We start from the raw sequence: 27,831 nt of genomic DNA, 5'->3' as shown, positions 1-27,831 counted from the left end.
TACGCTCGAGACCACGAGGAGGTCACCAGCGATGCAGACGCTCACAACACTATACCTTTATGTTAAAACCTTATACCAATGAAATACACTGAATACCTTAATGTGAGTACAGGGTGTAAGTGCAACCTTGTGTAACCTGACTAACTACAAAGCTGCTTGAGCGTCACCGACGCTCAAGTGAACACTTAACACTATAGAAAATACACAGATACTGGTTTAGGTTCCAAAGCCTATTAACTATGTATTATAACTAATATACTTGCAAAAAGGAATCACAGTACAAATGATACACTACAGTATAACATAAACCACCTAACCAGATAACTATACAGGAAACACACTACAATACAATACAGTTAAGTTTAAGGAGAAATAAGAGAAGATGAGAAGACAAGAGAGAGAGAGAGATTTGAGAGAGATTGGCTCACAATAACATTAAAAGACAATATGGTTGCAGCGAAGCTTACACATGTGAGGAACAATCGCTGCGCAGTTAATCAATGCTGAGAATCTTTGTTTAGAAAGTACTTGAGCTTACCCATGCTGCCTGTCCCTATATACACAACACCCAGCTACACAATCGTCCCTACAATGCCGCATGGGGCAGAAGCTAGACTCCATTTTATTCCAAAATGTCCAAGCCTCAAAACAATGCATATGTTCTGATTTTACAATTCCAAACAATCTAAATCACCTTTCACAATTTCAAGCAAACACAGTATCTCTATAACCAGAGCATATGAGTTATCACAAGACCAGACCACCAGGTACTCACAAGTATCAGCCTGCCATTGCTACCAGCACATATTCAAAAGTACTGCATGGTGGTATTTATGATTAACAAGATCCCAGCTACCATCACAGATTCCACAGGGCACCAACACTAACACCCAACAATCATCACAGCCAAGTTACAATATCCTATTTAAACCAGAAAGCAATATGTCTATATTTCCTTCTATAGCCATGTGATTCTATACTTAGCCTTTGGGAAGGAATTCTGTCCTGGGGATGTAGCCGCCATGCTGCTTGATGCTAGCTTAGTTCTGAGTGTCCGTCAGCCCTGTGATCTCCAGTGGGTATATCATACCTGCATTCCAGCTGTGGGGGTGTGTCAACCACAGGAAGTGTGTGTCCCTCCCAGCATGTGAGCCAGCTGCATCAGTGGCCTTGGTTATGTAACACAATGGGTGATGACCAACACATTCCTGTCTAGTGAGAAGCTATTGTTTGGCGAATACAAAACAGAATCCTGTCTGGGTTTTGTTCTATATTCATGATGTCCACTTTCAGTTGAGACAATGACATCTCAGCCCTCATTCTCCTGTATACAAATCCAGCCCCATTTGTAAACACAGGTGTTGGCCCTCCTTATTGAGTCTCAAAAGCTCAGTGTAATTAAAGGCTATTGTACTCCGTCTGCGGGAAAGATACTGATTTGGAGTACAATTGATCTTCAATTACTATTCCTGTGTTTACCTTATGCATGTGTAGATATGAGGCCCTCTTAACATGCAAACTATTGTTTGGGGGATCTCTGAGGTCAAAGAGACATTTGAGACCTACTGATGCCTGTCTCCAACTGTTCAGATGCATGACTAAGTAAGAACAAATAATAATAAATAAATGGACATAACTTCTTATGTCCATAACTATTCGCACGAGCAATTAATACGCTCCAAACCAACACCGGAATATTGCTAATTAAATACTCTTCCGATGGGTACCAAACACTGCTGTATGATTCCTGTTAGACCCTTCGTACGATGCAAAGAGGGACTCCTCAGCACAGGGACATTCTATTTTAACCAAACTTTCAGAATCTATCAAAGGGACCATGATCTATAAACTACATTAATTGTGAACAGTTGTAACGAATGGGTCGCACGCTACGACTACGTAAACTCTACCGTAAATACGCATACCGCGCCTGCGAGTGCACGCTATTGCGGGTATGCGCCTCCACGGGAGAGCGCACGCATGCGCAGCACGGACCAGTGTGCGGTGCAAATATGGCAACGTGCATAGAGACATTTTTCTGACTTCGACAGTGGATAGTAATGGGTATGGATGCTCCCTCACCTGGTATAGGCCTCTAGCCTTGTCAGTACTCGCCAACCTTCCCTCCTGGATGAAGAACTTCTTCCTCGGCTCACAGCTGAAAGGAAAAGTACAGACGTTTCTCACGCATTTCCCCAAGCAGCCACGTTCTTATGTTATAATCCGTGTGTAGACTCAAATTCCTCTATTCATATGGGCCCTCATTCCGAGTTGTTCGCTCGGTAATTTTTTTCGCATCGCAGCGATTTTCCACTTAGTGCGCATGCGCAATGTCCGCAGTGCGACTGCGCCAAGTAAATTTGCTATGCAGTTAGGAATTTTACTCACGTTTTTTTCTTCGTTCTGGTGATCGTAATGTGATTGACAGGAAGTGGGTGTTTCTGGGCGGAAACTGGCCGTTTTATGGGTGTGTGTGAAAAAACGCTACCGTTTCTGGGAAAAACGCGGGAGTGGCTGGAGAAACGGAGGAGTGTCTGGGCGAACGCTGGGTGTGTTTGTGACGTCAAACCAGGAACGACAAGCACTGAACTGATCGCAGATGCCGAGTAAGTCTGGAGCTACTCAGAAACTGCTAAGAAGTGTCTATTCGCAATTCTGCTAATCTTTCGTTCGCAATTTTGATAAGCTAAGATTCACTCCCAGTAGGCGGCGGCTTAGCGTGTGTAAAGCTGCTAAAAGCAGCTTGCGAGCGAACAACTCGGAATGAGGGCCATAATAAATCCCACCATGGAGGCTTGGCTATAGTCTCCATTAGCACCCAAACATTACTACATGCAGACTAACTGTAGGCATTCTGTATTTTATAACTGCGCATCGCTGCCCATGATGTGTGTGACATTTCTGTCCAGCAGCCTTGTGTGAAGAATGTGGGGTACACTTAGAGCTGCGGGCAATGGATCTTGCAACGTTTTGCAAACCATGCACTTCCTAAACTTGTACGGGCAGCAACTAGGCTGGAGGGGGGGGGGGGGGGGGTGTCACGGCTGGGTTTAGTCTGCAGGGAGGGGGCTTAAGGTTAGACATCACGAGGAGGGTTAGGTTTAGGCTGCAGTAAGGGGGGGGGGGTTAGGGGGTGAGGAGTAGCTTGCTTCCCGGGATAACAGTGGGATGCCGTGGTCAGTATTCTGACCGTCCGCATCCCACCCACCGGCATTTCAGCCCCAACTCTATAAGATGATAGGTACAAGCTGATCAGGAAGCAGCAAATCGGGGCAAGTGCAGCCTTTTTCGTCTTGTACAGTCAGCTGGACACTGTATTGATAACCGTCATAAACCCGAGTTTTCTAAATATAATAAGTAGGGCCTCACCAGGGGTGACTCAGCAATGGAGCGATGCCTTACAACCTGCTTTGTGGTAGGAAGAGGTTTGGGAAAAGATCTGGAAAGTGGATAATCTGTAGAACAATGGCTACACATAATGAAGACACCATTTATTAAATGCTAGTGATACATATGAGGATACCGCCAATCAATTAAATTGACTAGGAGTTGGAGACATTGGGGGTCATTCCGAGTTGATCGCTAGCTGCCGTTGTTCGCTGCGTAGCGATCAGTCAAAAAAATAGCTAATCTGCGCATGCGTATGCTCCGCAATGCGCACGCGCATCGTATGGGTACAAAGTCCATTGTGGTTTTACACTGGTTCTAGCGACGAGTCCAATCGCACAGACGGCCGCAAGGTGATTGACAGAAAGAGGGCGTTTCTGGGTGTCAACTGACCATTTTCAGGGAGTGCATAGAAAAACGCAGGCGTGTCGGGGAAAACGCAGGCGTGGCTGGGCGTTCACTGCGTGGGTGTGGGACGTCAAAAGCCGTCCCTCCATCGTTAGAATCAACGCACAGGATAAGTAACTACAGGTCTGGTCTTGTATTGCACAAAACTATTTTGTAGGCGCTCTGCTGCACAAGTGTTCGCACTTCTGCAAAGCAAAAATACACTCCTCGGTGGGCGGTGACAATGCATTTGCACGGCTGCTAAAAACTGCTAGCGAGCGATCAACTCGGAATTACCCTCATTGCCCAGTCATGCGGCCACGAGTACACCTTCATTTGGGTGTTTCTAAAGAGGCTGGAAAGCCACAGCTTGTCCAATGTTGCTGGGAAGGCTTCTGCTCCGCAAAGACTGTTCACCAGTGTTTATGACAGCATTATCAGCCACCAAGTACCAAGCAGCTATTACTGTGCTGCTGATTGTGGGGTGGTATGCGAGGTGTGAGGAGGCATAGTAGAAGGTTACATGAAACATGTTATTGGGGGAAATGTATCAAACCTTCTAAAAAGAAGGTGTTGCAATCAATCAGATCCAAGCAAGGGTGTAACTACAATAGGTGTAGGGAGTTCAGCTGCTATGGGGCCCAGAGCTGAGAGGGGCCACCTTCCCTGTCACAGTTACATGTGTTATATACAGGGTGTAGCTACCATAGGTGCAGGGAGTGCAGCTGCTGTGGGGCCCAGAGCTGAGAGGGGCAACCTTCCCTGTCAACGTTACATGTGTTTATATACAAGTGTGTAGCTACCATAGGTACAGGGAGTGCAGCTGCTATGGGGCCCAGAGCTGAGAGGAGCCACCTTCCCTGTCACAGTTACATGTGTTATATACAAGGATGTAGCTACCATAGGTACAGGGAGTGCAGCTGCTATGGGGCCCAGAGCTGAGAGGGGCCTCCGACCCTGTCACAGTTACATGTGTTATATACAAGGATGCAGCTACCATCGGTGCAGGGAGTGCAGCTGCTATGGGGCCCAGAGCTGAGAGGGGTCCACCTTCCCTGTCACAGTTACATGTGTTATTTAAAGGGGTGTAGGGAGTGCAGCTGCTATGGTGCTCAGAGCTGAGAGGGAATGCTCCCATTTATTGAACTCGCAACTTATATTACAATATAATACAGTATAATACAATAAATAAATAAATAAATAAATAGTATATCACATCATGAAACATAATATAATATAAATTAAATGCAGTCTGCAATATACCAAGAAAAATCATCAAAGTAAGGAAATATGTACAAAAAAACAAAACTTCATATTATTATCCCAGTATTTACACATTTTGTAAAGGAAAACTAAGCAAAGCTTTTTAGACCTATGCAAAACCCGTTCCATCAAATAATCACATCACAAAAATCTACGGGATGTGGAAGGATAGAAAAAGTTCCAGCTAGACTTTAAAAAAGGATTTCGGCCACCCACTCAAGGGGGTTTCAGGTGGCCCCATCAATTGGACTGCTTGACAGCATCCACCCTTTTCCTGTCTAGAACCATCATCCTCTCCACCTCGTGTAGAATCAAATCCACCTCCACTTCACAAGGAAGGATTTTATTCTTTAGGGAAACCTGACACCATGCCATCCATGTGTGACATATAACTACTAAACTGACTAAATAAACTGTGGTCAAATTAAATACACCATATCTTTTGAATGCTCCATAAGCCCACTCTGGGTAACTAAGCCCAGAAAGGCACGGGATACCCAAAGCGGCAGAAGACTAAAGCGGGGGACAGGAGAGGCCACCAGGGGAGGAATTAAAAAGAGCTAACAAAGCTCCCCCCTGGTGCCTCTCCCACCGGGACAGGTAGGCCCCCGGGGAGGGCACCTGTCATCCCCCTTCCTCCCTAGACCATCAGGGATCGGGCATTAGGCCCGTGGGAGACAGTCAGGCCACAGGCCTTAGGCCTTTGGCTGTATTAGGCCCTAGTTTAAGTGTGGCCTAATAGGGGAATAAGTTGTGCCCTGAGCATTAGGCCCAGGTCACCCACCTGGCTCCATGTTAGGTGAGCACTAGGTCTGTGGGTAATTAGCATGCCTTAGGACTGAGAGGGCGGCTAGGGGGGCACAAGGCCCAGTACAAATAGAGTCCCCCAGGTGAACAAGGGTGGTACTGGGTGCTAGGCCCAGGCCACTCCAACGTGCCCAAAGTAGGCAGGCCCATAGGCCTGAGCAGCATACAAGGAGTGACGCTGGGCGTTAGACCTGGGTCCCTGTAAGTAATTTAAAGTTAGTTTTTCCCCGGTGTGGAGGAGCGGTCCAGTTCCACACACGTAGTCACAACAGCTCTAGGAGATAGGGATTTAATCTTCTACTGTGTAATTGTGATGTGTGCTGTTTTCAGTGCAGGGCAAAGTTTGTTTAAAGTTTGTGTATAGTTTGTGTTGCACCACATACACCTGAGCTACTGTAGTTTGAGGGCTCTGTTCATGCACCTAGTGTAGCAGACGCACACTAGGTTAGCTTTTGGCCCTGCACGGCTGTTGTTTCTTTTTGCCTCCTTATTATTTATTTATTTATTTATTAACATTTTTTTTATATAGCGCAGCAAATTCTTACAGGAAGCTGTAGGTGGAGAAGATCCGAGTACAAGATTGGCAACGGTGAGCATCCTCTGTGTCTGTCTGTCCCTGTGTCCGTCTGTCCCCTGAGTGCTCGGCCATGAGAATTGGGTGGCTGAGGCTTTATGCCGATGATGATTTTCATCTAACCTGTGAAGGTCACCGCCACGCCTGGAGTATCCTCTTTCCTTTGGAAAAGAGTTGATACTCCATTGATTTTCTTTCCTTCCTAGCTCGTCTGCATCTGGAAGGGGATCGCCGTGTACAGGTTCCAGTGAAGAGTCCAGGTCTATTGAGGTTTCCGTGACCTGAAGATGAAAGTGCGGTGCGAAGTAAGCAGTGAGACTACACCTGCACGGCAGCAGGCACTGCACCCGCACTCCTCTCACATTTGGCGCAGTCGGCAGGATAATGCATCGCGGACATGATGTGGAACGTGCCCAAGAAGACCCCCCCTAAGGATGCCTCCAGAGCAGATCCACCCCCGGCGGCTGGGTAACGGTGTCTGGGACAGACATCCTGAAGATGGTGCAGGGGTCGATCCAGCGTGGAATGGAAGAGCGCCGGGAGAAGGGGTGCAAGAGGGCCGCTGTGACACTCTGCAAGAAATGTCGGCAACTGGGACACTTTGCCGATGAATGTACTTGGCGAGAGACTCCGAGGAGAAAAGACAGAGAGAGCCTCAAAAAAGGTTGCCCAGATGGTCCAGCAAGCAGACCGAAGACGCTGTCAGAAGGGCCAAGTGAACAAAGAGTCCTGGTGTTTGCTCTGTGGAAACTACGGGCATGAGCATAACAGCTGTCCATGGGATGAAGAGTGGAGCTAGGAGGAAATAGAGCATCGGTGTGAAGGCTGCAGAAATCCTGAGCATCAGCTTCTGGAATGTCCATGGACAGACGAGGCCACTGTGAAGCAACAGATTGAGTCTCGTCAGGAGCTCTGGAACCGGGTGGCTGCAGAGCCTGTGTGTGTGCTCTGCAAGGAGAAGGGACATGAGCTTCCTGAATGTCCGTGGGATGAACAACGGATAATCGTGGATGGCCTAGCATAGACGTGGGAGGAAGAAGCCAGAGAAATGGAGCGGAAGAGTCTTCTGGAAGTGAGTTCGCAGGTGCCCATTTCATCTGAGCCGGAGCAAAAGGGTGAAGACCCCTCGGTGATGGAGGTGTCCAAGGAACCTGTGTTGGAGAAGGTGACAGTAACACTCCCTTGTTGGCAGTGTCAGCGACAGGGACATTCGATCAAAGAATTTCCCTGGGAAGATGCCACGAATCTACTCTGCCCAAGAAAGTGACCCCAGTGAAAGTGGATCCTTACCAGCAAAAGGCTGCGAGAAGAAGAAACCACGCTGTGAGGAAAAGCGTGAAGACCTATTGACAGAGGTGTCCAGAAGTTCCCCATTTTAGAACTGTCCACGACCAGGACATGTGGATCTGGAGTGTCCTGGGTACCGTGAGATGCCAGCGGAAGAAAAGTAAGCTGAGGAAGTAGAGATGCCAGTGGAAAAGACTGAGTACGTTGAGGAAGAAAATAATCTCCTAGTCCAGGTATCGGTGGAGAAGGACTCAGACTCCTTTGAGATGTCCGCCGTGTCTGACGAAGAATCTCTCCATCAAGAACAGACGGAGGAAGACTCAGGCATAGGGAGTGCTGACGAGTTTGACTGACAGGATCAGGTGGAGCCGTGCTCGCAGTTGATTGCCCTCCATGAAGAGGAGGAGTCAATCCAGGAGCAAGATCACCTGCTGGAAGTGTCGAGTTGGACGGACATATGTGGAGATTATTATGACGCCGTGGGAGGATCGGTTCCGGAAGAAGTGGAACCACTGGAAGTGCCCCACGAGAAGACACTACAGACTGTGGTTGTTGCCCAGGAGGAAAAGAATACCGCAGAGGATTCCACTGTCGGGTGGTGGTCGGTTTCACACCCTGAAGACAGTGATGATACCCCAGATGAGGTGGAAGGCAAAAAATGGGTGGCTGCTGCACCCTTATATGATGATTTCCCCTTGTGGCCTACAGTAAGTGGCCATGATGAGTCACCACTCCCCCAGAGGATCCGTAGATTGAAGTCAGGAGGTACAAAGAAGAGGAGCCTGAAGCCCGGAGCCCGCGGAAGAAGGATGTGGGGTCACAGTCGGTCCAGGCTGGGCCTTCGAACACAACCTTGCTGGAGGGATCTTGGGATTCCCTGACCCGCGGACAATGGACATGGAGAGGACCTTTGTAGGGACTACAAAGGAAAATGGGGGGGAATGTGGAGATGTGTGTAGGTGCTGTGGTGGTGTGTCCGCTCCCAGCGACAGGCTCCCGGCAGAGTGCAAAGGAACTGTGTCTGCTGCAGTTCCAGGCTGTAGACTGCGCTGGGGCAGCTTGTCTGTCCCCAGCATTGGTTGTGCAGCAGCGGCGGGTGTCCAGTGCAGGGACTGTGTATTGGTTCCCTGCATCGGTCCTGAAGCAGCAACGGGCTTCAAACTTGCCGCTAATTCAGCAGCCAATAGTAAGCGCCTCCTGCAGCCTTTCAAAACTGGTGCCCTCCGTGAGCCAATCACGGATCGTGGAGCGGCAACCAATGGGAAGCGGCCACAGCGAGCCAATTGGAGCTCGCCGCGCTGCACCTTGCTCGCCGCGCTGCACCTTGCCCCGCCCCCAGCATCTGACATCAGACGCCACCGGGACCAGGAGAGAGGAGGCCGCACGGAAAATTGGCGAAGAGCTCCTGTGGCCACTGAAGAGGCTGGAAGACATCCAGAAGAAGGAAGATGTCCAGTGGCGGCTGGACACACAGAAGAGGCGGCGGCGGCGCTGGCCAAGATGGGCCAGCGGCAGAAGACTAAAGCGGAGGACAGGAGAGGCCACCAGGGGAGAAATTAAAAAGAGCTAATAAAGCTCCCCCATGATGCCTCTCCCACCAGGATAGGTAGGCCCTCGGTGAGTGCACCTGTCATCCCCCTTCCTCCCTAGACCATTAGGGATCGAGCATTAGGCCCGTGGGGGACAGTCAAGCCACAGGCCTGTGGGCACAATAGGCGGGCACTAGGCCCGTGGCCAAGATCAGGCATTAGGCCTGTGTCTGTATTAGAGGTCAATAGGCCCTAGTTTAAATGTGGCCTATTAGGGGAGTAAGTTGTGCCCTGTGCATTAGGCCCAGGTCACCCATCTGGCTCCATGTTAGGCGGGCACTAGGTCGGTGGGTAATTGGCAGGCCTTAGGCCTTAGAGGACGGCTAAGGGGCACAAGGCCAGGTACAAATAGAGTCCCCCAGGTCCAGGCCACTCCAATATGCCCAAAGTAGGCAAGCCCATAGGCCTGAGCAGCATACGAGTGACGCTGGGTGTTAGGTCTGGGTCACTGTAAGTAATTTCAAGTTAGTTTCTCCCCAGAGTGGAGGAGCGGTCCAGTCCCACACACGTAGTCATAACAGCTCTAGGAGATAGGGATTTAAAGGGACAGGACATTGTTTAATCTTGTCCTGTGTAATTGTGATGTGTGCTGTTTTCTGTGCAGGGCAAAGTTTGTTTAAAGTTTGTGTATAGTTTGTGTTGCACCACATACACCTGAGCTACTGTAGTTTGAGGGCTCTGTTCATGCAGCTAGTGTAGCGGACGCACACTAGGTTAGCTTTTGGCCCTGCACGGCTGTTGTTTCTTTTTGCCTACTTACAGGGACCTGTAAGTGGACAAGATCCGAGTACAAGATTGGCAACGGTGAGCATCCTCTGTGTCTGTCTGTCCCTGTGTCCGTCTGTCCCCTGAGCGCCGGTTCAGTGGACCTTGCTCACCTCAGCTCGTGAGTGCTGTATGGGTGAGAATTGGGTGACTGAGACTTTATGCCGATGATGATTTTCAACTAATCGGTAAAGGTCGCCGCCACCCCTGGGGTATCCTCCTTTCCTTTGGAAAAGAGTTGTTACTCCATTGGTTTCCTTTCCTTTCTAGCTCTACTGCTTCAGGAAGGGGATCGTTGTGTCCAGGTTCCAGTGAAGATTCCAGGTCCGTTGATGTTTCCGTGACCTGAAGGTGAAAGTGCGGTGCGAGGTAAGCAGTGAGACTACACCTGCACGGCAGCAGGCACTGCACCCGCACTCCTCTCACAGTTACATGTGTTATTATCCGAGCATTCATTTTATAGAATGTATGAGATAAGTGATAGCTGGAAGCTGAATAGTTGCTATGGGCAACACCTACACGTATCCTCTTCAGAAGGTTCAATACATCTCTTCCCAAGTCATTATGGAAGTCTTAAAACAGTAAAAAAAAATAGTTTGATGGCTCTAGATCAAATATTGTATAACCCTGCTACAAACTCTCCAGTACAGGAGCAAAACACAACTCACTTGTAACCCTAGATTCTGGACAACCTAAAGAGAAACACGTGCGTCAAAATATAAAACAAACAAAAAATATAGGTTTAATTAGCCACAGACTGATAAATCCTGTGGAAGACTCAACGCAGAGGACAGATGGAAAACAAATAGTCCGCATTCGGCAAATAAATAATTCTAATTCTACACTAAAGCACAAATACTTATATAAAGCCGCACATGCACAAAGACATTTAAAATCAATAAAAATCGACCATGTTCAACAGCGTCAAAGAAAGGAGATAATTACCAATATATCACCTGGCAGGAACTTAACTGGAAAAGATTAAAATGTTAAAGCAGAACTGTTACGAAGCTGAAACTGCCCATTTGTAACAATACCGTCCGTGGGATCCTACAATCATAAATATGGTGAACAGTCCAACATGATTTGCTGGTGGAAGGAGTAGATAATGTATTGCGGAGGGTAGTGCGGATAATGAACTGTAAATATCGAGCAGATGATAGCAAAATTACTCCCAGTACAAAGGCCGCAGATAGAGGTGCTATTAATGAGATCCATGTCATGTACTAACACATCATAGGGAGGATAAATAACACTGGAAGCAGAGATCCCTACTAGCAGGTGGTAGCACACAAGAATGCACAGGCTTACTGCCACGCCAGGGCTGCCATCAGAAATTGTGGGGCCTGGGACTGATAAAATAGATGGTCCCCTCCCTCCCCCCAAAAAATATTCTGCTGCACTGCTCCACCCCTATGTGATGTCATACATTGTGACGTAACATATAGGTGGAGGGTTGCGTACCTACAGGAATGGTTTACAGAGAGCTGATGCACAGATAAGGCTTGTTTTAAGATGGCCTCCCTGCGGACTTCCAGTTTGGTGCTTCATGGGGTAGGAGCTCCCTGAAACAGCTCCGGTGCCTGATGCCTATTACCCCTGCTCCATGCCGTTAAACGGCGTCCACGGACCCCCTTGCCGCGCTCCCTACCTGCTGCCAGCTGCCCCCCCCCCCCCCCCCCCCCAGTATATGGAGCGTTTCCTGGCCGGAATGCCAGGGAAAGCTGCCCGTTCGTGGGCAGAGTCTGACCGCGGTGCTGCAGCCAAAATGGCCACCATCAGTCAGCCTGACGCTGGGGACTCAGCCTCTCCGCTCCCCACACTGCAGATACAGCGAATAAGAGGTCAGTGAAGCACCCCCAAGGCTCTGAGCAGCCCCCTGGACCCCCTCTCTCCTACCATGATGTGGTCAAGGCAGTCAGGGAGACAGTACAGCCCACGCTCCTAGAACAAGCACAAGTGAATGCTGCAGCATTACAACAAGCAGTCACAGATCTAAAAAACCAATGTAAGCAGCTTGCAAATCGCATCTCCCATGTTGAGCACACTGCAGGAGAGAATATCCAAGCTATTGCTGAGCTTAAAGACAGTGGGGATAAATTACATAAATCTGATGCACAGGTGTGGGCAAAGTTGGACGACCTCGAGTACCGATCGATGCGTAACAACCTGCGCCTGATTGGCTTACCAGAAACCATCAAAGGTCCTGCACTATATGATTTTATACGTAACACTCTCCCGGATTTGTTGGACACCCGAGACGTTTGCAATGACCTAGTTGTGGAGAGAGCCCACAGGATTGGCCCTACATGCGTGTCCTCCTCTGCTTCCCCTAGACCCAGACCAATTCTTTTCAGGTGTCTCAACTTCTTCCACAAGGAGGCTTTGTGGTCCGCTTCACGCAGAAAGAAAGATCTTGTTTGGGAAGAATCTCGGCTATTACTCTTCCAGGATTACTCTCCAGAACTTACCAGGATACGCAAGGCCTTCTCCCCTGCATGCCCCAAATTAGTCCAGTCAGGACGTAAGTTTACGCTGCTGTACCCGGCGAGTGTTTGATGGCTCCTCGTTCACTGATTTTACAAATCCAGAAGATGCAGATGCGTATGTTTCGGAGGCAAATCGTCCTGAGTCTGTGGCTGACTGATTCTATTTTTCCCTTCTAGTTCATGGTTCGATGTGGTTAAAAGTCTAATTACTACATACTCTCCGTCTGACTTTGGACATGCCTTTACATAGGGCTGGATTACATGCTAACCCCCTCTTTTTGCATTTATTGCGTGGTTTGTGCGGGTCTCCTCTTTGCTAATCTGAAAGTAACAGGCGGTTATGGCTAGGAGTTTGGTAACCCCTTGTTGCACAGGGCAGGGTTTTTCTGGCCTGCCTGCCGCGAAGTCCTTTGAAAGAAAACTCAGAGTTTCCCTACTTTTTGGGTTTCTCTCACAATTTTTTTTTCGTTTATACTGTTGTTTTGTTTTGTTTTATGTTGTTTGGTGTGGATGTGTTTGTCTTGTTATTCCCTCCCTCCTCCCCTCCCCCCCTTTTTCCTCTCCCTCTTGTTTCCTTCGCTGTTCCACTGTATTTTATATTATCTGCGTACAGTTCTACTGTCTTTGCAAATGTATATTATATATATGTGTGTTTTACTCTGTTTCTATAATGCAATGCTATGGCTACCATTAGAGTAGCGACATGGAATGTCGGTGGTATACATTCTCCAATCAAGCGGAAAAAATGTCTCATGTACCTGAACAAATTGAAATTAGACATAGTATTTTTGCAGGAAACGCATCTCCTTTCCTCTGAAGCACAGAAACTGGGTACGTTGGGTTGGCGGGTTCTTGCAGATGCCCCCTACTCTACGAAAGCTAGGGGAGTTATGATCTTAGCTAAATCTAGACTCCCGATCCAGATAGATTCAACCTTTTTAAACCACGAGGGCAGGTTTTTGATATTGGAAGTGGAAATATATAACATTAAATATGTTTTATGTACGGTATATGCTCCAAATGCCTATTCCAAGCTCTTTATCCGTCTCCTCCTAGCTAAACTTCTCCCGCTTTCCTCCGTGCCGCTGATTGCAGGTGGAGATTTTAATATGATTGTCTCAAAACTGTTAGATACGAACTCTCGAACACAGTCGAGATTCCCCCCCCCCAAGCTTGGTATCCCCTATATTATGCAACAGTTAAAGGTTACTGATGTGTGGAGATTCTTCCATCCCACAGAAAGGGATTTTATGTGCCTATCTGCTGCCCATAATTATTTATCCCATATTGATTTTCTTTTATTATCAGATTCCTTAGTACCTAGTTCTCTACAATCTAGTATAGAACTCATGGCCCTCTCGGATCATTCTGTGGTCTGGGCGGAATTCTCTACCTCACTTGATGTGGGCTCTTTTAGACGGTGGCGTTTCCCTACAGATTTTGCCTCCTCTATTTCTTTTAGAGAACAGTTACTGGTATTTTGGGAGGAGTTTCAGGCTGATAATGCCGATATGGCACAAACCGACCCTCAACTTTTCTGGCAAGCGGCTAAAGCAGTCTTTTGGGGCTGTATATTAGAATTTGTGTCCCGTCGCAAAAAAACTGTTTGTTTCTTCTTATAAGTTGGCCCAATCACGTTTAACTGAGTCTTATACTGTTTTCAAAATGTACCCTACGGCTAGTTCTCGGAGAGTGTATCTTGAGGCTAAAGCACACTTTGACGCTACTTTAAAAGTATTGGGAGATAAGCACTCTTTTCATAGAAACCATTGGTTTTATCACTTTGTTAATAAGACAGGCAGACTTTTATCAACTTTATTAAAAAGTACTTCCCCAGACTCCCTTATACAGGCGTTAAAACGCTCTGATGGATCCCTTGCTACAGAATCTAGAGACATAGTGGTGGTGCTCTCCGAATTTTATTCTGATATCTGTGCGCAACCTCAGATAAAGTTAGATTCTAAATCGTCTTTCTGGAGTTCTTTGAGGTTGCCGGTTCTTGAGTTTTCCCTGGCTGAAAAGATCTGTACACCTATTACCCCTCAAGAAGTGGACAAGGCAATAGGGTCTTTGAAGCCAGTTAAGACTCTGGGACTCGATGGGTTTTCAGGGGAATTCTATAGAATTTTGAAACCCAAGCTATTGTCTATTTTGATGGAGGTGTTTAATGTTATACTGTGTTCTCACAAGATCCCCCAATATTTTAATGATGCCATGATTTGCCTACTCTCAAAACCAGGAAAGGATTCTAATTTGCCGGGTAGTTATAGGCCCATCTCGCTACTTAATGTAGATTACAAATTGTTTACAAAAATTTTAGCCGATAGAATAAAGCCCCTTCTTCCCTCCATAATCCACATAAACCAGACTGGATTTAATACGGGGCGACATTCCTCCAGCAACATACATAAAGTACTGGCTGCGGCGCAGTGGTTGAGGCTTGAGGGGAACCCAACCCCACAGTTTGTTCTCTCTATTGATGCAGAGAAAGCTTTTGATCTAGTCAGTTGGGATCATTTATTTAATACCCTCTCTCACTTTGGCTTCCCATCAGGCCACTCCAATATTCTGCAGACCCTCTATGCCTCCTCGAGCTCCCGTATACGTGCAACGGATACCTCTCTGCACTGGTACAACTGCATAGAGGTACCCGGCAGGGTTGCCCCGTCTCCTTTGTTATTCACCTTGGCCATTGAACCTCTGGCAGTGGCACTAAGGGGACTTCCATCATTTTCTGGTATCTCTATAGGTGATCGGGAATTGAAATTAAGTCTTTTTGCTGATGACATGTTACTATTATTACTAATTATTCATGGGGCGGGTGTGGGGTGCGGTGGCCCCTGTGTCGGTATGGCTGGGCTGCTTCAGGTCGGCACACCCTAACACTTTATTAACACTTATGATTTTCCCTATCACTTTGTATATATTATTTTAATCACACCACTTACATAGCACTTCTGTGCTTCTTATTAACCCCTATTAATTTTCACCTGTGTGCTGACCTGGGGTGGCCGACCTGTGCCGACATCGTGGGGTCCTGCACCCCGGACCCATACCTAGTATTAGGGACCCCCAGTGACGGAGAAGCCTTGTCGATCGGCCTGGGGGCTTAACCCTATATCTGCAGATATACGCAACTAAGATCTCCGTATTATCTGACTATTATGTAGTAATATTTTTCACTCGGTGTGCATTAGGGAACACTGTTTTTTCATGTTACTATTTGTCTCAGATCCTCACAAATTGATCCCCGCCATAATGTCTATGTTACACTTATTCGGATCCTTTGCTGATTATAAAATTAACATGTCCAAATCAGAACTCCTCCCACTCAATCCCTCTGCTTCAAGTCTGGCCTCCTCACCGGTACTATCACAGTTTTCATTTAACACCTCCACACTTAAGTACTTGGGTGTTCCTGCAGAGCTTTTTCAGCTTTATTCAGTATATTTCTCCCCTATATTGGCTAAAATCTCACAGCTATTATTTTCCTTGTCCACTCGTCCAATCTCCTTACTCGGCAAAGTGGCAGTTTTAAAAAGTATTATTTTCCCTAAGATTTCTTATGCCCTTCAAATGCTGCCTCTTAAACTTACCAAAGCGGATATCCTTACTTATGACAGGTTATTTACTACATTTTTATGGAATGGCAAGAAATCCCGCATATCCCTATCCAAACTTAAACTCCACAAAACCCACGGGGGTTTAGCTGGTCCAGACTTAATGGCTTTTTCCACGGCTGTCTCCTTTAGATACCTTTCGGATTGGTTGTTAGAGTCTTCCACCTTCGCTAACTATGATATTGAACAGGCTCTGGTTGCACCATATGATTTACATGCACTTATACATACCCTTAAGAACCTGATACCTTTATAAACCTGATACCTTTTTAAAAAGAATGTACTATTTTGGGATACATACCAAGCTTGGGGGACCCTCAGCTTCGCTCTAGGTAAACATCCTGGACGGTCCTCATTTATTCCCTTCCTAGGTAACCCCTGTTTTACGCCAGCGTTGGAGAATGCCAAATTTCAAAATTGGAAACAAAAAGTTATTGCAATGGTTAGGGATGTTTTTGACCCTGGGGGACTGTTATATTCATTTCTAGACCTGGTGGGGAAATTTGGATTAAATCGTTCTGACTTTTTTATGAACCTCCAGCTTCGCCACTATGTCCAGTCCCTACCACCTATATGGACTGTCGAGGGGAGGACTGATCCCATGACAGCCTTGCTTATTAGAACTAGTAAGCAGGGTTTTAAGACCCAATGGGTTTATTGGGACCTTCTCCCCAAGGATACAAAATTAAATAAGATGTGGCTGCCCTGGTCTGAGAGGATAAGCTCTGATTTCTCTCTAAACTTAACCTGGAGGGAGATCTTCAAACTCATCCCACAGGTTTTTAAGGTGTTACATTCCTCCCAATTGCAAGAAACTCATAAGTTTTTACAGAGGGCATATATATCACCTGCTCAGCGGAAACACATGGTTCCTATGGAATCTGGTAGGTGTCCTAAATGCAAAGCCCCAGATGCCTCGTTTATGCATAATTTTTGGCACTGCCCTAAGATTGCAAAATTTTGGCATAAAGTACAACGGTATATTATTCAGACTTTTGGTATACTTATGCCCCTAACACCGGGTTCCTTCTTAGGTATGCTTGTCTCAACATGGAACTTGCCCCCTTCTCATTCTGAGGGCGGGATGTACTAAAGGAAAAATGCGGCAAAACCCCTGAAAACGGGGGTTTTACCGCATTTTCAAATTTACTAAGACACTACCACTGCGTTTTCGCAGTCCAGGGTATCGTCATCTTTGGATGGCGATACCCTATAGAAGCCTATGGGCTTCTTATCGCCGACCGCCGCAACCCGCCGCCCCCCCCTCCCCCCCTCCCCCCGGCATACCTTCTACCAGGCTGCCCTGGACCCAGAAGGTAATCTCCTCCTCCCCCTAGCAACGCAGCCGGAGGTCCTTCCGGCTGCAGGGGAGAGGAGGAGGTGCCGGGGTAGCCTGCTGCTGCTTCCCGGCATCTAGGCAGTGTAAAGATCCTGGGGAGGTGACGGAGACCCCCTGCAGACCAGCACACAGGTATCGCGGGGGGCCTCCGTCACCGCATTGCGATATTGATCGCATATGTTAGTACATATGCGATCAACACCACTGCGGTAAGCGGTGAGGGGCGGTGATGTATCTTAATACTTCCCGCCCTGACTGTATTCCTCTACTATGGGTTATACTTACTGTTGGTAAAAAAAATAATACTGACCCAATGGATCAGTGCCTCCCCTCCTCGTTTAAAACATTTGAAAACATCCTTGACTAACCTACTATATTTTGAGAGACAATCTACTGTACCTGACCTGGGAACCAAAGTATCGCTCTTTTATAAGAAATGGGGTCCGTCTGTGGAGTCTTTGGAAACGTGCTCATGTCTTGAAATTATTTGATGGTCTCTTGTTGTCCTCTTGTAGTACGCTATCAAGATTTTAACCACTTATACCTTTTTTTTGTATTATCACCTTATAATATGTATTAAGGTATCTCTCTTTCTTGAATTGTAGTTTTGGAAACATAACCCACCCCTCCTCCTTCTCCCCCCCCTCCCCCACCTCCTTTTTTGTCTGTCTTATAGTATGAATGGGAGTCTGTCTGCTTTTGAGTATACTTTCTCATATGTTTTAGAGTTATGTACTGCTACCTTTGTTCATCTGGGGATGTTTGGCAATATTGCCTGCTAGGCTTTTAGCCTTTTTCTCTGTATTCTCGCATCTTCAGATGTACTGATTTGTGCTCATTTCTCCACTGCCTGACTCTACAGCACTAACTGTTTGTCTATGTGTATAAAAATGTTTGGAAAATTTAAATGAAAATACAAAAAAAAAAAAAAAATAGTTCTCCCTGCGCATGAGCCTGCTGTTGTTTCACAGACTGGTGCAGCTCTACAGATATTGGCGGTAGGAGCCAGGCGTGGGCCCACTCTGTAAAGGCTCGGGACTCCAGTCCCCACAGTCCCCCCCCCAATGGCTGCCCTGCACGCGGCAGTTGGATTGGACACAGGAGCACCCCTCTCGACAACCCGGGCAACCTGATGTCCTGCATCATCCACTTCCACTCCAGCAACCCCAAGCAGTATAGAGCCAGATACCCACTAGAGTTAATAATGGAGCTTCTAACAGTGTTTATAACATATTGCTTCCAGTGACCCCATATGCACTTCTGCTTATGTCTGTGTTGGCAGCACCTCAGTGCGTAACCATTGCCTCCTGCCTAGTGCCTATCCCTAACGCTCCCCTTATGCACCCTAGCTCTAAGCCTCCACTTCCGGTCCATGCAGAATGTCATCATTTCACATGGAGACATTGTGAACCATTCTGCAGGTTTAATGTTGACCTTTCAACAAAGTTAACGTAATAAGTGTTGATATTGTGGTGTTGATATTGTAAATGTCAAACATATTGATTACATCCCGTGCTAAATAGCACCAGAGTACACAAGCTGGGCCGATCCCACTATAACATGGAAGGTCATAGTGGGAACCAGTACCAGGATGTATTCGCATCCCGATGGACAGGGGATGCCAGCGGTCATGTGACCAATGCTAGAATCCCTACAACACTCCGGAGTCTGGTGCTGGAAGACCAACAGCTGACATCCCGAAGGTAAGTTTCAGTGTAACTGTTAGGATTAGGGCTCGGGGAAAGGGGGAGGGGTTTAAGGGTTATGCACGGGAAGGGGGGGGTAGGTTCTAGGGGGGTAGCCCTAGCCCCCCCCCCCCTGAAGATTAGGATGGGAGGGTTTGGGATTAAAAATTCTTACCCACTTCGACATCGGTATCGTCAATGTCGGGATGCCATTGTTGGTTATGTGACTGCAGCATCCCGACGAGCGGTATATCATTCCGAACCCCCCAGTACCAACCTAATCAGAGCAGAGCTGAAGCCTCAGTGGGGCATTAAAAAAAATACTACCCCCTTCCCATAGACTGTGGGTGGAACTGTAAAGAAGTAGATTGGGGCATCTGGAGTGGCAGCTTTTATTCAACTAAAGTTTATTATAATAAAACATCCCCCGAACCCTTGTTCACCACTTTATTATAAAATATATATTATTCCATAGTTTGTTGTATGGTTTGACTTTCTGATTGGATTTACAAACACAGAAACATTTGTTTTTGGATTAAAACGGATTTAGGGTTATATTCAATTAGGGTCGGATCCATTCCGACATGCATTTGTCGGAATGGGTGGTCTTCAGTATGCCGACTGACGGGATCCCGGCGCACAGTATACCGGCGCCGGGATCCCGACAGCCGGCATACCGACACTTATTCTCCCTCGTGGGGTCCACGACCCCCCTGGAGGGAGAATAAAATAGTGTGCCCGCAAGGGGCTAATTTGCGCTCACCACACTGTCGGTAAGCCGGCGGCCGGGCTCCCGGCGCCGGTATGCTGGTTGCCGGGAGCCCGACCGCCGGCAGATCGTAGTGAACCCGTCGGAATGGATCCGACAAGGGCTATTCAAAGCCCATCTCAAAAAGTCGAATTGAGATGAGGGGGGGGGGGAGGGGGGAGAGCCGCGGGCAGATGGGGGAGAGCAGCGGGGATACGGTGGACAGCCGCAGCCAGCAGCGCTGCAGGAGGATGTGTAATAGCTGCGAGACCTCACGGCAGCATCCACCCGGCTCCATCAAGCGGGACCTCACTTGCTGGAGCCGAGTGGATGCTGCCGTGAGCAGTGGCTATTACACAGCCTCCTGCAGCGCTGTGCTGTAGCTCTGCTGTCCCCCGCCTGCCCACAGCTCTCCCCCGTCTGCCCGCGGCTCTCCCCCCTCTCCTCCTCTCAGGTTCCCCATCTCATTTCGACTTTTTTTTTCAGTTGAACTGATATAGTCGGAAACGGGGACAAAACCTGTTGGATTTGGCCCCGTTTCCCGCAGATGTACGCAAATCGGCAGCTATACCGCCGATTCACGTACTATTCGACAAGTCGAATCCCCCGACTTGTCAAATAAAAATGCTCGGGACCGAATAGGTCGGAACCCCTTCCAACCTGAAAAAGTTGAAAACTTCCGTCTTTTCGACAAGACGGCAGTTTCGACCCTAATTGAATATACCCCCAAGAACAAAGATACTGTATATGATATAGGCTAGGCAAGGACTGGAAGGGTCCCAAGAATTATCCTGTGCACAGTACAGGATTATATTCAGTGGTCCTGATGGTGATTATTGAAATCTAAAAAAATTGGGGATGAATAGAGGTGACATTGGGTAGATGCCACATGGGAGTGAAGATACTGAACTGTATTTGGGACAATTTTAAATGTAAGTCACCGAATTTGTCTACCGCACATCAGCAAAAGGAACGTTGAAAAATGCTGCAAACCTCTCCTTAACCTAAGGGGACAATAGAGTGAGAGTTTCAGAAAGTGAGAGATTTGGTAAGGTTTTTCAGTTTTTTTTAAAGTGGCAATCATTACACTGAAAAACCAGGTTGATCTTGCTGTGTAAATGATTGCCACTTTTAAAAAAACTTCAAAACCTTACCAAATCTCTCACTTTCTGAAACTCTCACTCTATTTCATTTGGCCCTATATGTGTTAGTTTTCTATGAAGATACTTCGTAGTTTTACCCCTCCGTTTCCTCTACTTTATTAATGAAATCTGCACTGCTGGCGCGAATCTTTGTTTACATCTTTTATGTTACATTGTATTTCTTATTGTTGGGTTATGTCCGGTTGAACTCACTTGTTGCATTGTAACCTACAGTTATAAACAACTTAAAAAAAAAAAAATTCTCTCTCTCTGTGTCTCTCTCTCTCTCTCTCTCTCTCTCTATATATATATATATATAAAATACATTTTATAAAAAGTGCCAGCTTCCATTTAAAGGACGCCCTCATCCTAAACTACTGAAATGTGCTTTACTGGGGCAGAGAGTATGGAGAAATTAAATTATTAAGTGCACTCCTGTTATTCATTACAGACCTGTAATATGGAGATTTAATCAATATCCTGGGGCTCAGCGTGCCGACAGTCAGAATCCCAGCAGCAGAATCCAGACTCTCAAAATACCGACAGATCCCAACAGTAACTATTTGGGTTAGGGTTAGGCTGTGGGAGCGGTGGGTTAGGGTTAGGCCGTGGTTGAGGGGTGTGTTAGGGTTAGGCTGTTGGAAGGGTGGGTTAGGGTTAGGCTGTGGGAGGTGGGTTAGGGTTAAGCTGTGGAAGGGGTGGGTTAGGGTTAGGCTGTGGAAGGGGTGGGTTAGAGTTAGGCTGTGGGATGGGATGGTTAGGGTTAGGCTGCGGGAGGGGATGGTTAGGGTTAGGCTGCGGGAGGGGATGGTTAGAGTTAGGCTGTAGGAGGAGATGGTTAGGGTTAGGCTGTGGAAGGGGATGGTTAGGGTTAGGCTGTGGGAGGGGATGGTTAGGGTTAGGCTGTGGGAGGGGATGGTTAGGGTTAGGCTGCTGTAGGGGATGGTTAGGGTTAGGCTGTGGAAGGGGTGGGTTAGGGTTAGGCTGTGGAAGGGGATGGTTAGGGTTAGGCTGTGGAAGGGGATGGTTAGGGTTAGGCTGTGGATGGGGAACATAAGGGTTAGGTTGTGGAAGGACTAGGTTAGGGTTACAATAGTTGTCAAAACCCGACAGTAATTTGAATGTGATTCTGACTGTTGCCATTCTGTGCGTGGCGGGATATCGTACCCAAGCCGTTAGTTGATCATCTAACTGGCATTAATAGGTTAAAAACTAATTTCCTCACTAAAAATACTTTTATCTAAGAGATCGATCCAATTTGTCCTTAAAACATTTATCTTATTTCTTGCTAAGTATATTTTATTGTTTCTTAAAGTCTCATCATATTGAGAAAATCTCTGTAATCATATCATTCTTTAAATTGTAGCAATTGGTTTTTGAGCATTTTGTTTTCTCAATTTTAATTTATATCCATTTTCTATTTTTGGACTGATTAATATACAATACTAGCAACATATCACAGGGGTTTAAAATTCCCCAGGACTGATGATTGCGATCAGCTGTAAGGTCAATATTTCATATAACAACCTTTACTACAAGCCTACAGTGTCTGATAATTCAAGTATAACAATATTCCACCATCTTTCATTGCATATAACCATCAGATCAGATAAATGCTTCAGTTTACTACCAGAAAGATCAGTACTGATGACAGAAGATAAGAATGTCTGTTCAGCATGACATGCAGTATATCTGTATTGTAAAAGTAGTTTATAGAGGGGCATATGTATCAAGACCCAATAATAAAATCTTCATATTGACACTTATCACAGCAATACAGTATGAACTTTAGGATCACCACAATGTATTAAAAACCACCCGCAGGGACAAGGAGCCGGTACCTGCTCACAGGTAAATGCAGGGGGAGGGGGTTTCTGGTTGCCCGGACCCCCTTTCGTCTTGGCAAGTGGCTAAAATTACAACAATAGCAATGGTATATAATATGATTATTAGAGCTGCCGCCACATCATGCAGTTTAAGGGACAGAGCAGAGCTGCTGCACATGCCCAGTGGTTGCAGCTTCTTCTACCAAGTTTGCTCTGTGTGTGTGGATGTGAGTCCTCAATTGGTGCACTGGAACAGAGAGCAGCTACCAGTAAGAAGAGACAGGAGCCTTACCATGAGGTGGGAGAATGTGTGCTTCTAAAGAGCAGCACTGGTTCTATTATGTTTGTGTATTCATTTATTATGTTATGTTTAACCTTTTCCTAACCACTTATTGATATTATTTAAATATGTTTTATACAGCCTATACTATAGACCATCTATAGCAGGGGTGGCCAAACAGTCGATCGCGATCCTCCGCCCAGCCACCCGAAGCCGCACCTCTCCTGCCTGCCGCCTTGCCCCTCTGTCTGGTCTCCGGCAGTGACGGCGGAGTGTATGGCTCAAATCAGGTGCCGGTTCGTTAGCCAATGAGAGCTCGCGGACAGGCGCCTGATTTGAGACATACACGCTGCCGTCACCGCCGGAGATCAGACTGAAAAGCAGGGCGGCAGGCAGGAGAAGCGCGCGCTGCGCTCACCACACAGCAATGGTGAGCTCTACTATGGGGGCATATCTGGCATTGTGGGCACATGGCTCAGTGGGGGCATATCTGGCAATGTGGGTCATATGTGGCACTGTGAGGGCATATCTGGCTCTGCGGGCACATGGCACTGTGGGGGCATATCTGGCACTGTGGGGGCACATCTGGCACTGTGGGCACATGGCACTGCGGGGGCATATCTGTATCTGGCACTGTGGGGTCATATCTGGCACTGTGGGGGCATATCTAGCACTGTGGGCACATGGCACTGTGGGGTCTGTATCTGGCACTGTGGGGTCATATCTGGCACTGTGGGTACATGGCACTGTGGCGGCATATCTGTAATCTGGCACTGTGGGGGCATATCTGGCACTGTGGGCACATGGCACTGTGGGGGCATATCTGTAATCTGGCACTGTGGGGGCATATCTGGCACTGTGGGGTCATATCTGGCACTGTGGGGTCATATCTGGCACTGTGGGCACATGGCACTGTGGGGGCATATGTGTTTGAGGTTTTTACCTGTGGGGGCCAATGTGTTATTTCATGTGAGGCAGTCATTACACTCTGTGCAGCAAGGCTACGTCCCTTTTTTGTTATACCACGCCCACTTTTTTGTTATGCCACGCCCACTTTTTGTTATGACACACCCCTTTTTGCGCACGCGCCTATGCGCGCGCTATTATTCCTCCTGGGTAGATCACAAAAGCTTTTTAGCTTTCAAAGTAGATCGCCGACTCCAAAAGTCTGGCCACCCCTGATCTATAGTGTTAAATATTAAGACTGTATTATATACAGTATCCAGTGTATAAAAAAAACAATGTTTACATTAATGTCCAGGGTCACTACTAGGTTCTTCTACCGCTCCCCCAGACTCCGGCACTTGCTCCACTTTTGCGCAGAGTGGGAAATTGTGGATTGCATTTGGAAACCCCTCTCTAGAAATCCGATGTTAGGAATTGCTTGCTTGTGTAAGAAGGGTTTTGATCACTAATGCAATCCCTTCTTTTTCGAGACCCTGTGGCATGACTGTGCATACGTGTCTACTGACCACACATGCAAGGACACTCATTGCTGGGGAGAGATCCTACAGTTCCTTCTCCTGGTAATTTCTGCGAAGTGTATCCTACTGTATAGCCAACAATGGCTAATGCCAGCTTTGCATTTCAGAACTTTGTAAATTCGTCAAGAAAGCAGCACGCCTAGGGACGGGATCCGGTCTGAAGATCGACAGTATCTAGGTCGACAATGTTTAGGTCGACCACTATAGGTCGACAGTCACTAGGTCGACATGGATGGAAGGTCGACAGGGTTTCTAGGTCGACATGTGCTAGGTCGACAGGTCTAAAGGTCGACATGAGTTTTTCACATTTTTTTTCTTTTTTTGAATTTTTTCATACTTAACGATCCACGTGGACTACGATTGGAACGGTAATCTGTGCCGAGCGAAGTGGTAGCGGGTCGAAGGCACCATGCCCGAAGCATGGCTAGCGAACGCGGTGCACTAATTTGGGATCCCGGTCACTCTACGAAGAAAACGACACCAAAAAAAATAAAAATCCTCATGTCGACCTTTAGACCTGTCGACCTTGCACATGTCGACCTAGAAACCCTGTCGACCTTCCATCCATGTCGGCCTAGTGACTGTCGACCTATAGTGGTCGACCTAAACATTGTCGACCTAGATACTGTCGATTTGATGAACCACACCCCTAGGGACGCCCTACAATATTTTTGGAGATATCCCACAAATATTAATAGATATTAGGTCTCAGAGTAAGTTAACAGCACCTGGTTAACCAGCAGGCCAATCAGTCTGCAGCTTAGGGTGCACTGAGTTTGGGGGGGTGCCTGTAGTTGAATGATCTGATCCCTTCGTGGATGGACTGGACCCTCTCTCAGGACCAGTTATCTTACTGCCCAAGGCTGCAGAACGCACTCATCTTTTCCTCCTCCCCCCACTTTCCCCTGCTGACCATTGAATGTGTGCAAAATCCAGGAAGAGAGGCAGATGGACAAGACTGCTTCTGGAGCACAGGGTGGAAGAAGGTGAGTGAGTTTGTATTTGTGTGTGTGTATGGGGTGTGGGAGGAGAAGCTGGGGAGCAGACTGCAGGCGGTGAGATACTGTAGGTTGTCTTTGTATGACTAAATGAATAACAATATTTCACACTGGATTACTAACCTGGTTCATTATATATAGGGCCCGATTCAGACCTGAGCGCTGTTGTGCGAAATCGCACAGCAGACGATTATCGAATGTCTGCACATGCGTATGCAATGAAATGCGCAGGCGCATCGCCAAACAGCGACAGGATGGTGTGAAAATTTCAGTCACACGGGCATTCGCAAGGTGATTGACAGGAAGAGGACATTTGTGGGTGGTAACTGGCCGTTTTCTGGGAGTGTAAAAAAAAATGCAGGCATTCCCAAGCGTTTTCAGGGAGGGTGTGTGACGTCAGCTCCGGACCCGAACAGCCTGATTCTATCGCACTGGAGGAGTAAGTATTGAGCTACGCACAGACTGGAAAAATAATTCGATGGTGAGTGAGTTGCGAACGGATTTGCAGCTGTCCGGCGAAATTTTCGCACGCCATACACATGCATTCGCACACTTGTACGGGGCGGGTTTTCACTCTCCCTGGACGGCGACTATCTGATGCCAGACCTCTGTAAATTTGCAGCACAACGAACAGGTCTGAATTAGGCCCATTGTCCTGTACTAAGAGATCCATTTGCAGAAGAGTCTGCCTTTGTAGTTCTGGATAGAATAAGGTAAGACTGTACTGTAGGTATGCTAATAATTAAATGTTAGGGGCGTTATAATTATGTAATGGGTGCAAAATCATTTTTTTGCAGGGCTATATATTTCATGATGGTGGAGTAGGGTCATAGTGGAGCCACTTTATTTTAGGTAAGCTTGTTTGGGTGCTAATACTTTTACCCTGGGCTGAGTGTCAGAAGAAATGTGCTATTACTTGTGAATACTAATTATTTAATATCGGGGCTGTATGGGTGGAAATAGGTTTAATTATTAAATGTGAATTAGGCAATTAATTTAATATGAAATGGAACAGTTTCCACATTTAGTAATAAAATAAAATCTACGCCTCCCCCAAAGAACCCCCAACATTAAATTAATAATATTTACAGTACATTTAATATATACTCCCTGAAAACGGTCAGTTGACACCCACAAACACCTACTTCCTGTCAATCTCCATGCGATTGGCCGTGCAAACGGATCCGTCGCACAAACCCATCGCTGAGCGGCGATCCGCTTTGTACCCGAGCAACGCGCCTGCGCATTACGGTGCATACGTGTGCGCAGTTTGGACCTGATCGCCCGCTGTGCGAAAATGTACAGGTCTGAATTACCCCCTTAGAACCTCTACAACCTCATTTTTGGCTAAAGACAGAAAAAAAACAACCTTAGTATTGTATACTGCACTATTATATTTCAACTCTTGCTGATACAATACATAAAATAAATTAAATAATAAGTACTGTGCAGTTCTAGAAATAAAGCTGTTTTTTATTCTCTCTTTCTCTCTCTCTCTCTCTCTATATATATATATATTTATATATTATATATATATATATATATATATATCTCGCTACACAGAAAAGGAAAGCTGCCAGCTATTCTCCAGATAATTATTTTATAAGGTGTGGGGCAGAGAGTAAGTGTAAGGGGTCTAATACTGTACTGATCTACAGCAGTTACCAATTTCAAAGCAGGGTGTACAAAGAAGTGATGGATATGAGGGGGTATATTTACTAAGATTCGTAATTTCCGAAAATAGGTCAAAGTTCAATCACGAATGATATCGACAGTGTAAAACTGCAACTTTTTGAATTGATTACGATGGATTTACTAAGCTGTCGTATTCGTATTTTTCTTTGCTTCCGATGTCGATGTCATTCGTTTTTTTTAACCTATTTTTACGGCAGTGATTAACAAAACACTGCCGTTTTTTTTTACAATCAATCTCGGCCGGATCTGTGTGATCCGTGCTGGGGTTCTTATTTTTTTTTTTTTTAATTAAACAATGTAAAATCCCCCAAAAAAATGCGTGGGGTCCCCCCTCCTAAGCATAACCAGCCTCGGGCTCTTTGAGCCGATCCTGGTTGCAGAAATATGGGGGAAAAATTGACAGGGGTTCCCCCATATTTAAGCAACCAGCATCGGGCTCTGCGCCTGGTCCTGGTTCCAAAAATAC

At 46.7% G+C, this 27,831-nt stretch overlaps 1 protein-coding gene across 2 annotated transcripts in view; it reads right to left on the bottom strand.

Annotated features, from left to right (window-relative positions):
* The window catches only part of LOC134944515 (uncharacterized), a 463,054-nt gene that overhangs the window by 113,782 nt on the left and 321,441 nt on the right, over positions 1-27,831 (bottom strand). For both annotated transcript variants that reach the window (XM_063933135.1, XM_063933136.1), the window contains exon 7: positions 2,083-2,158. In XM_063933135.1, the coding sequence (XP_063789205.1) occupies positions 2,083-2,158 (76 nt within the window). The remainder of the gene's footprint in view (positions 1-2,082; positions 2,159-27,831) is intronic.

This window comes from Pseudophryne corroboree, chromosome 7, assembly GCF_028390025.1.
Source record: "Pseudophryne corroboree isolate aPseCor3 chromosome 7, aPseCor3.hap2, whole genome shotgun sequence".
Lineage (NCBI taxonomy): Eukaryota > Metazoa > Chordata > Amphibia > Anura > Myobatrachidae > Pseudophryne > Pseudophryne corroboree.
This window is presented reverse-complemented; position numbering and strand designations above follow the sequence as displayed.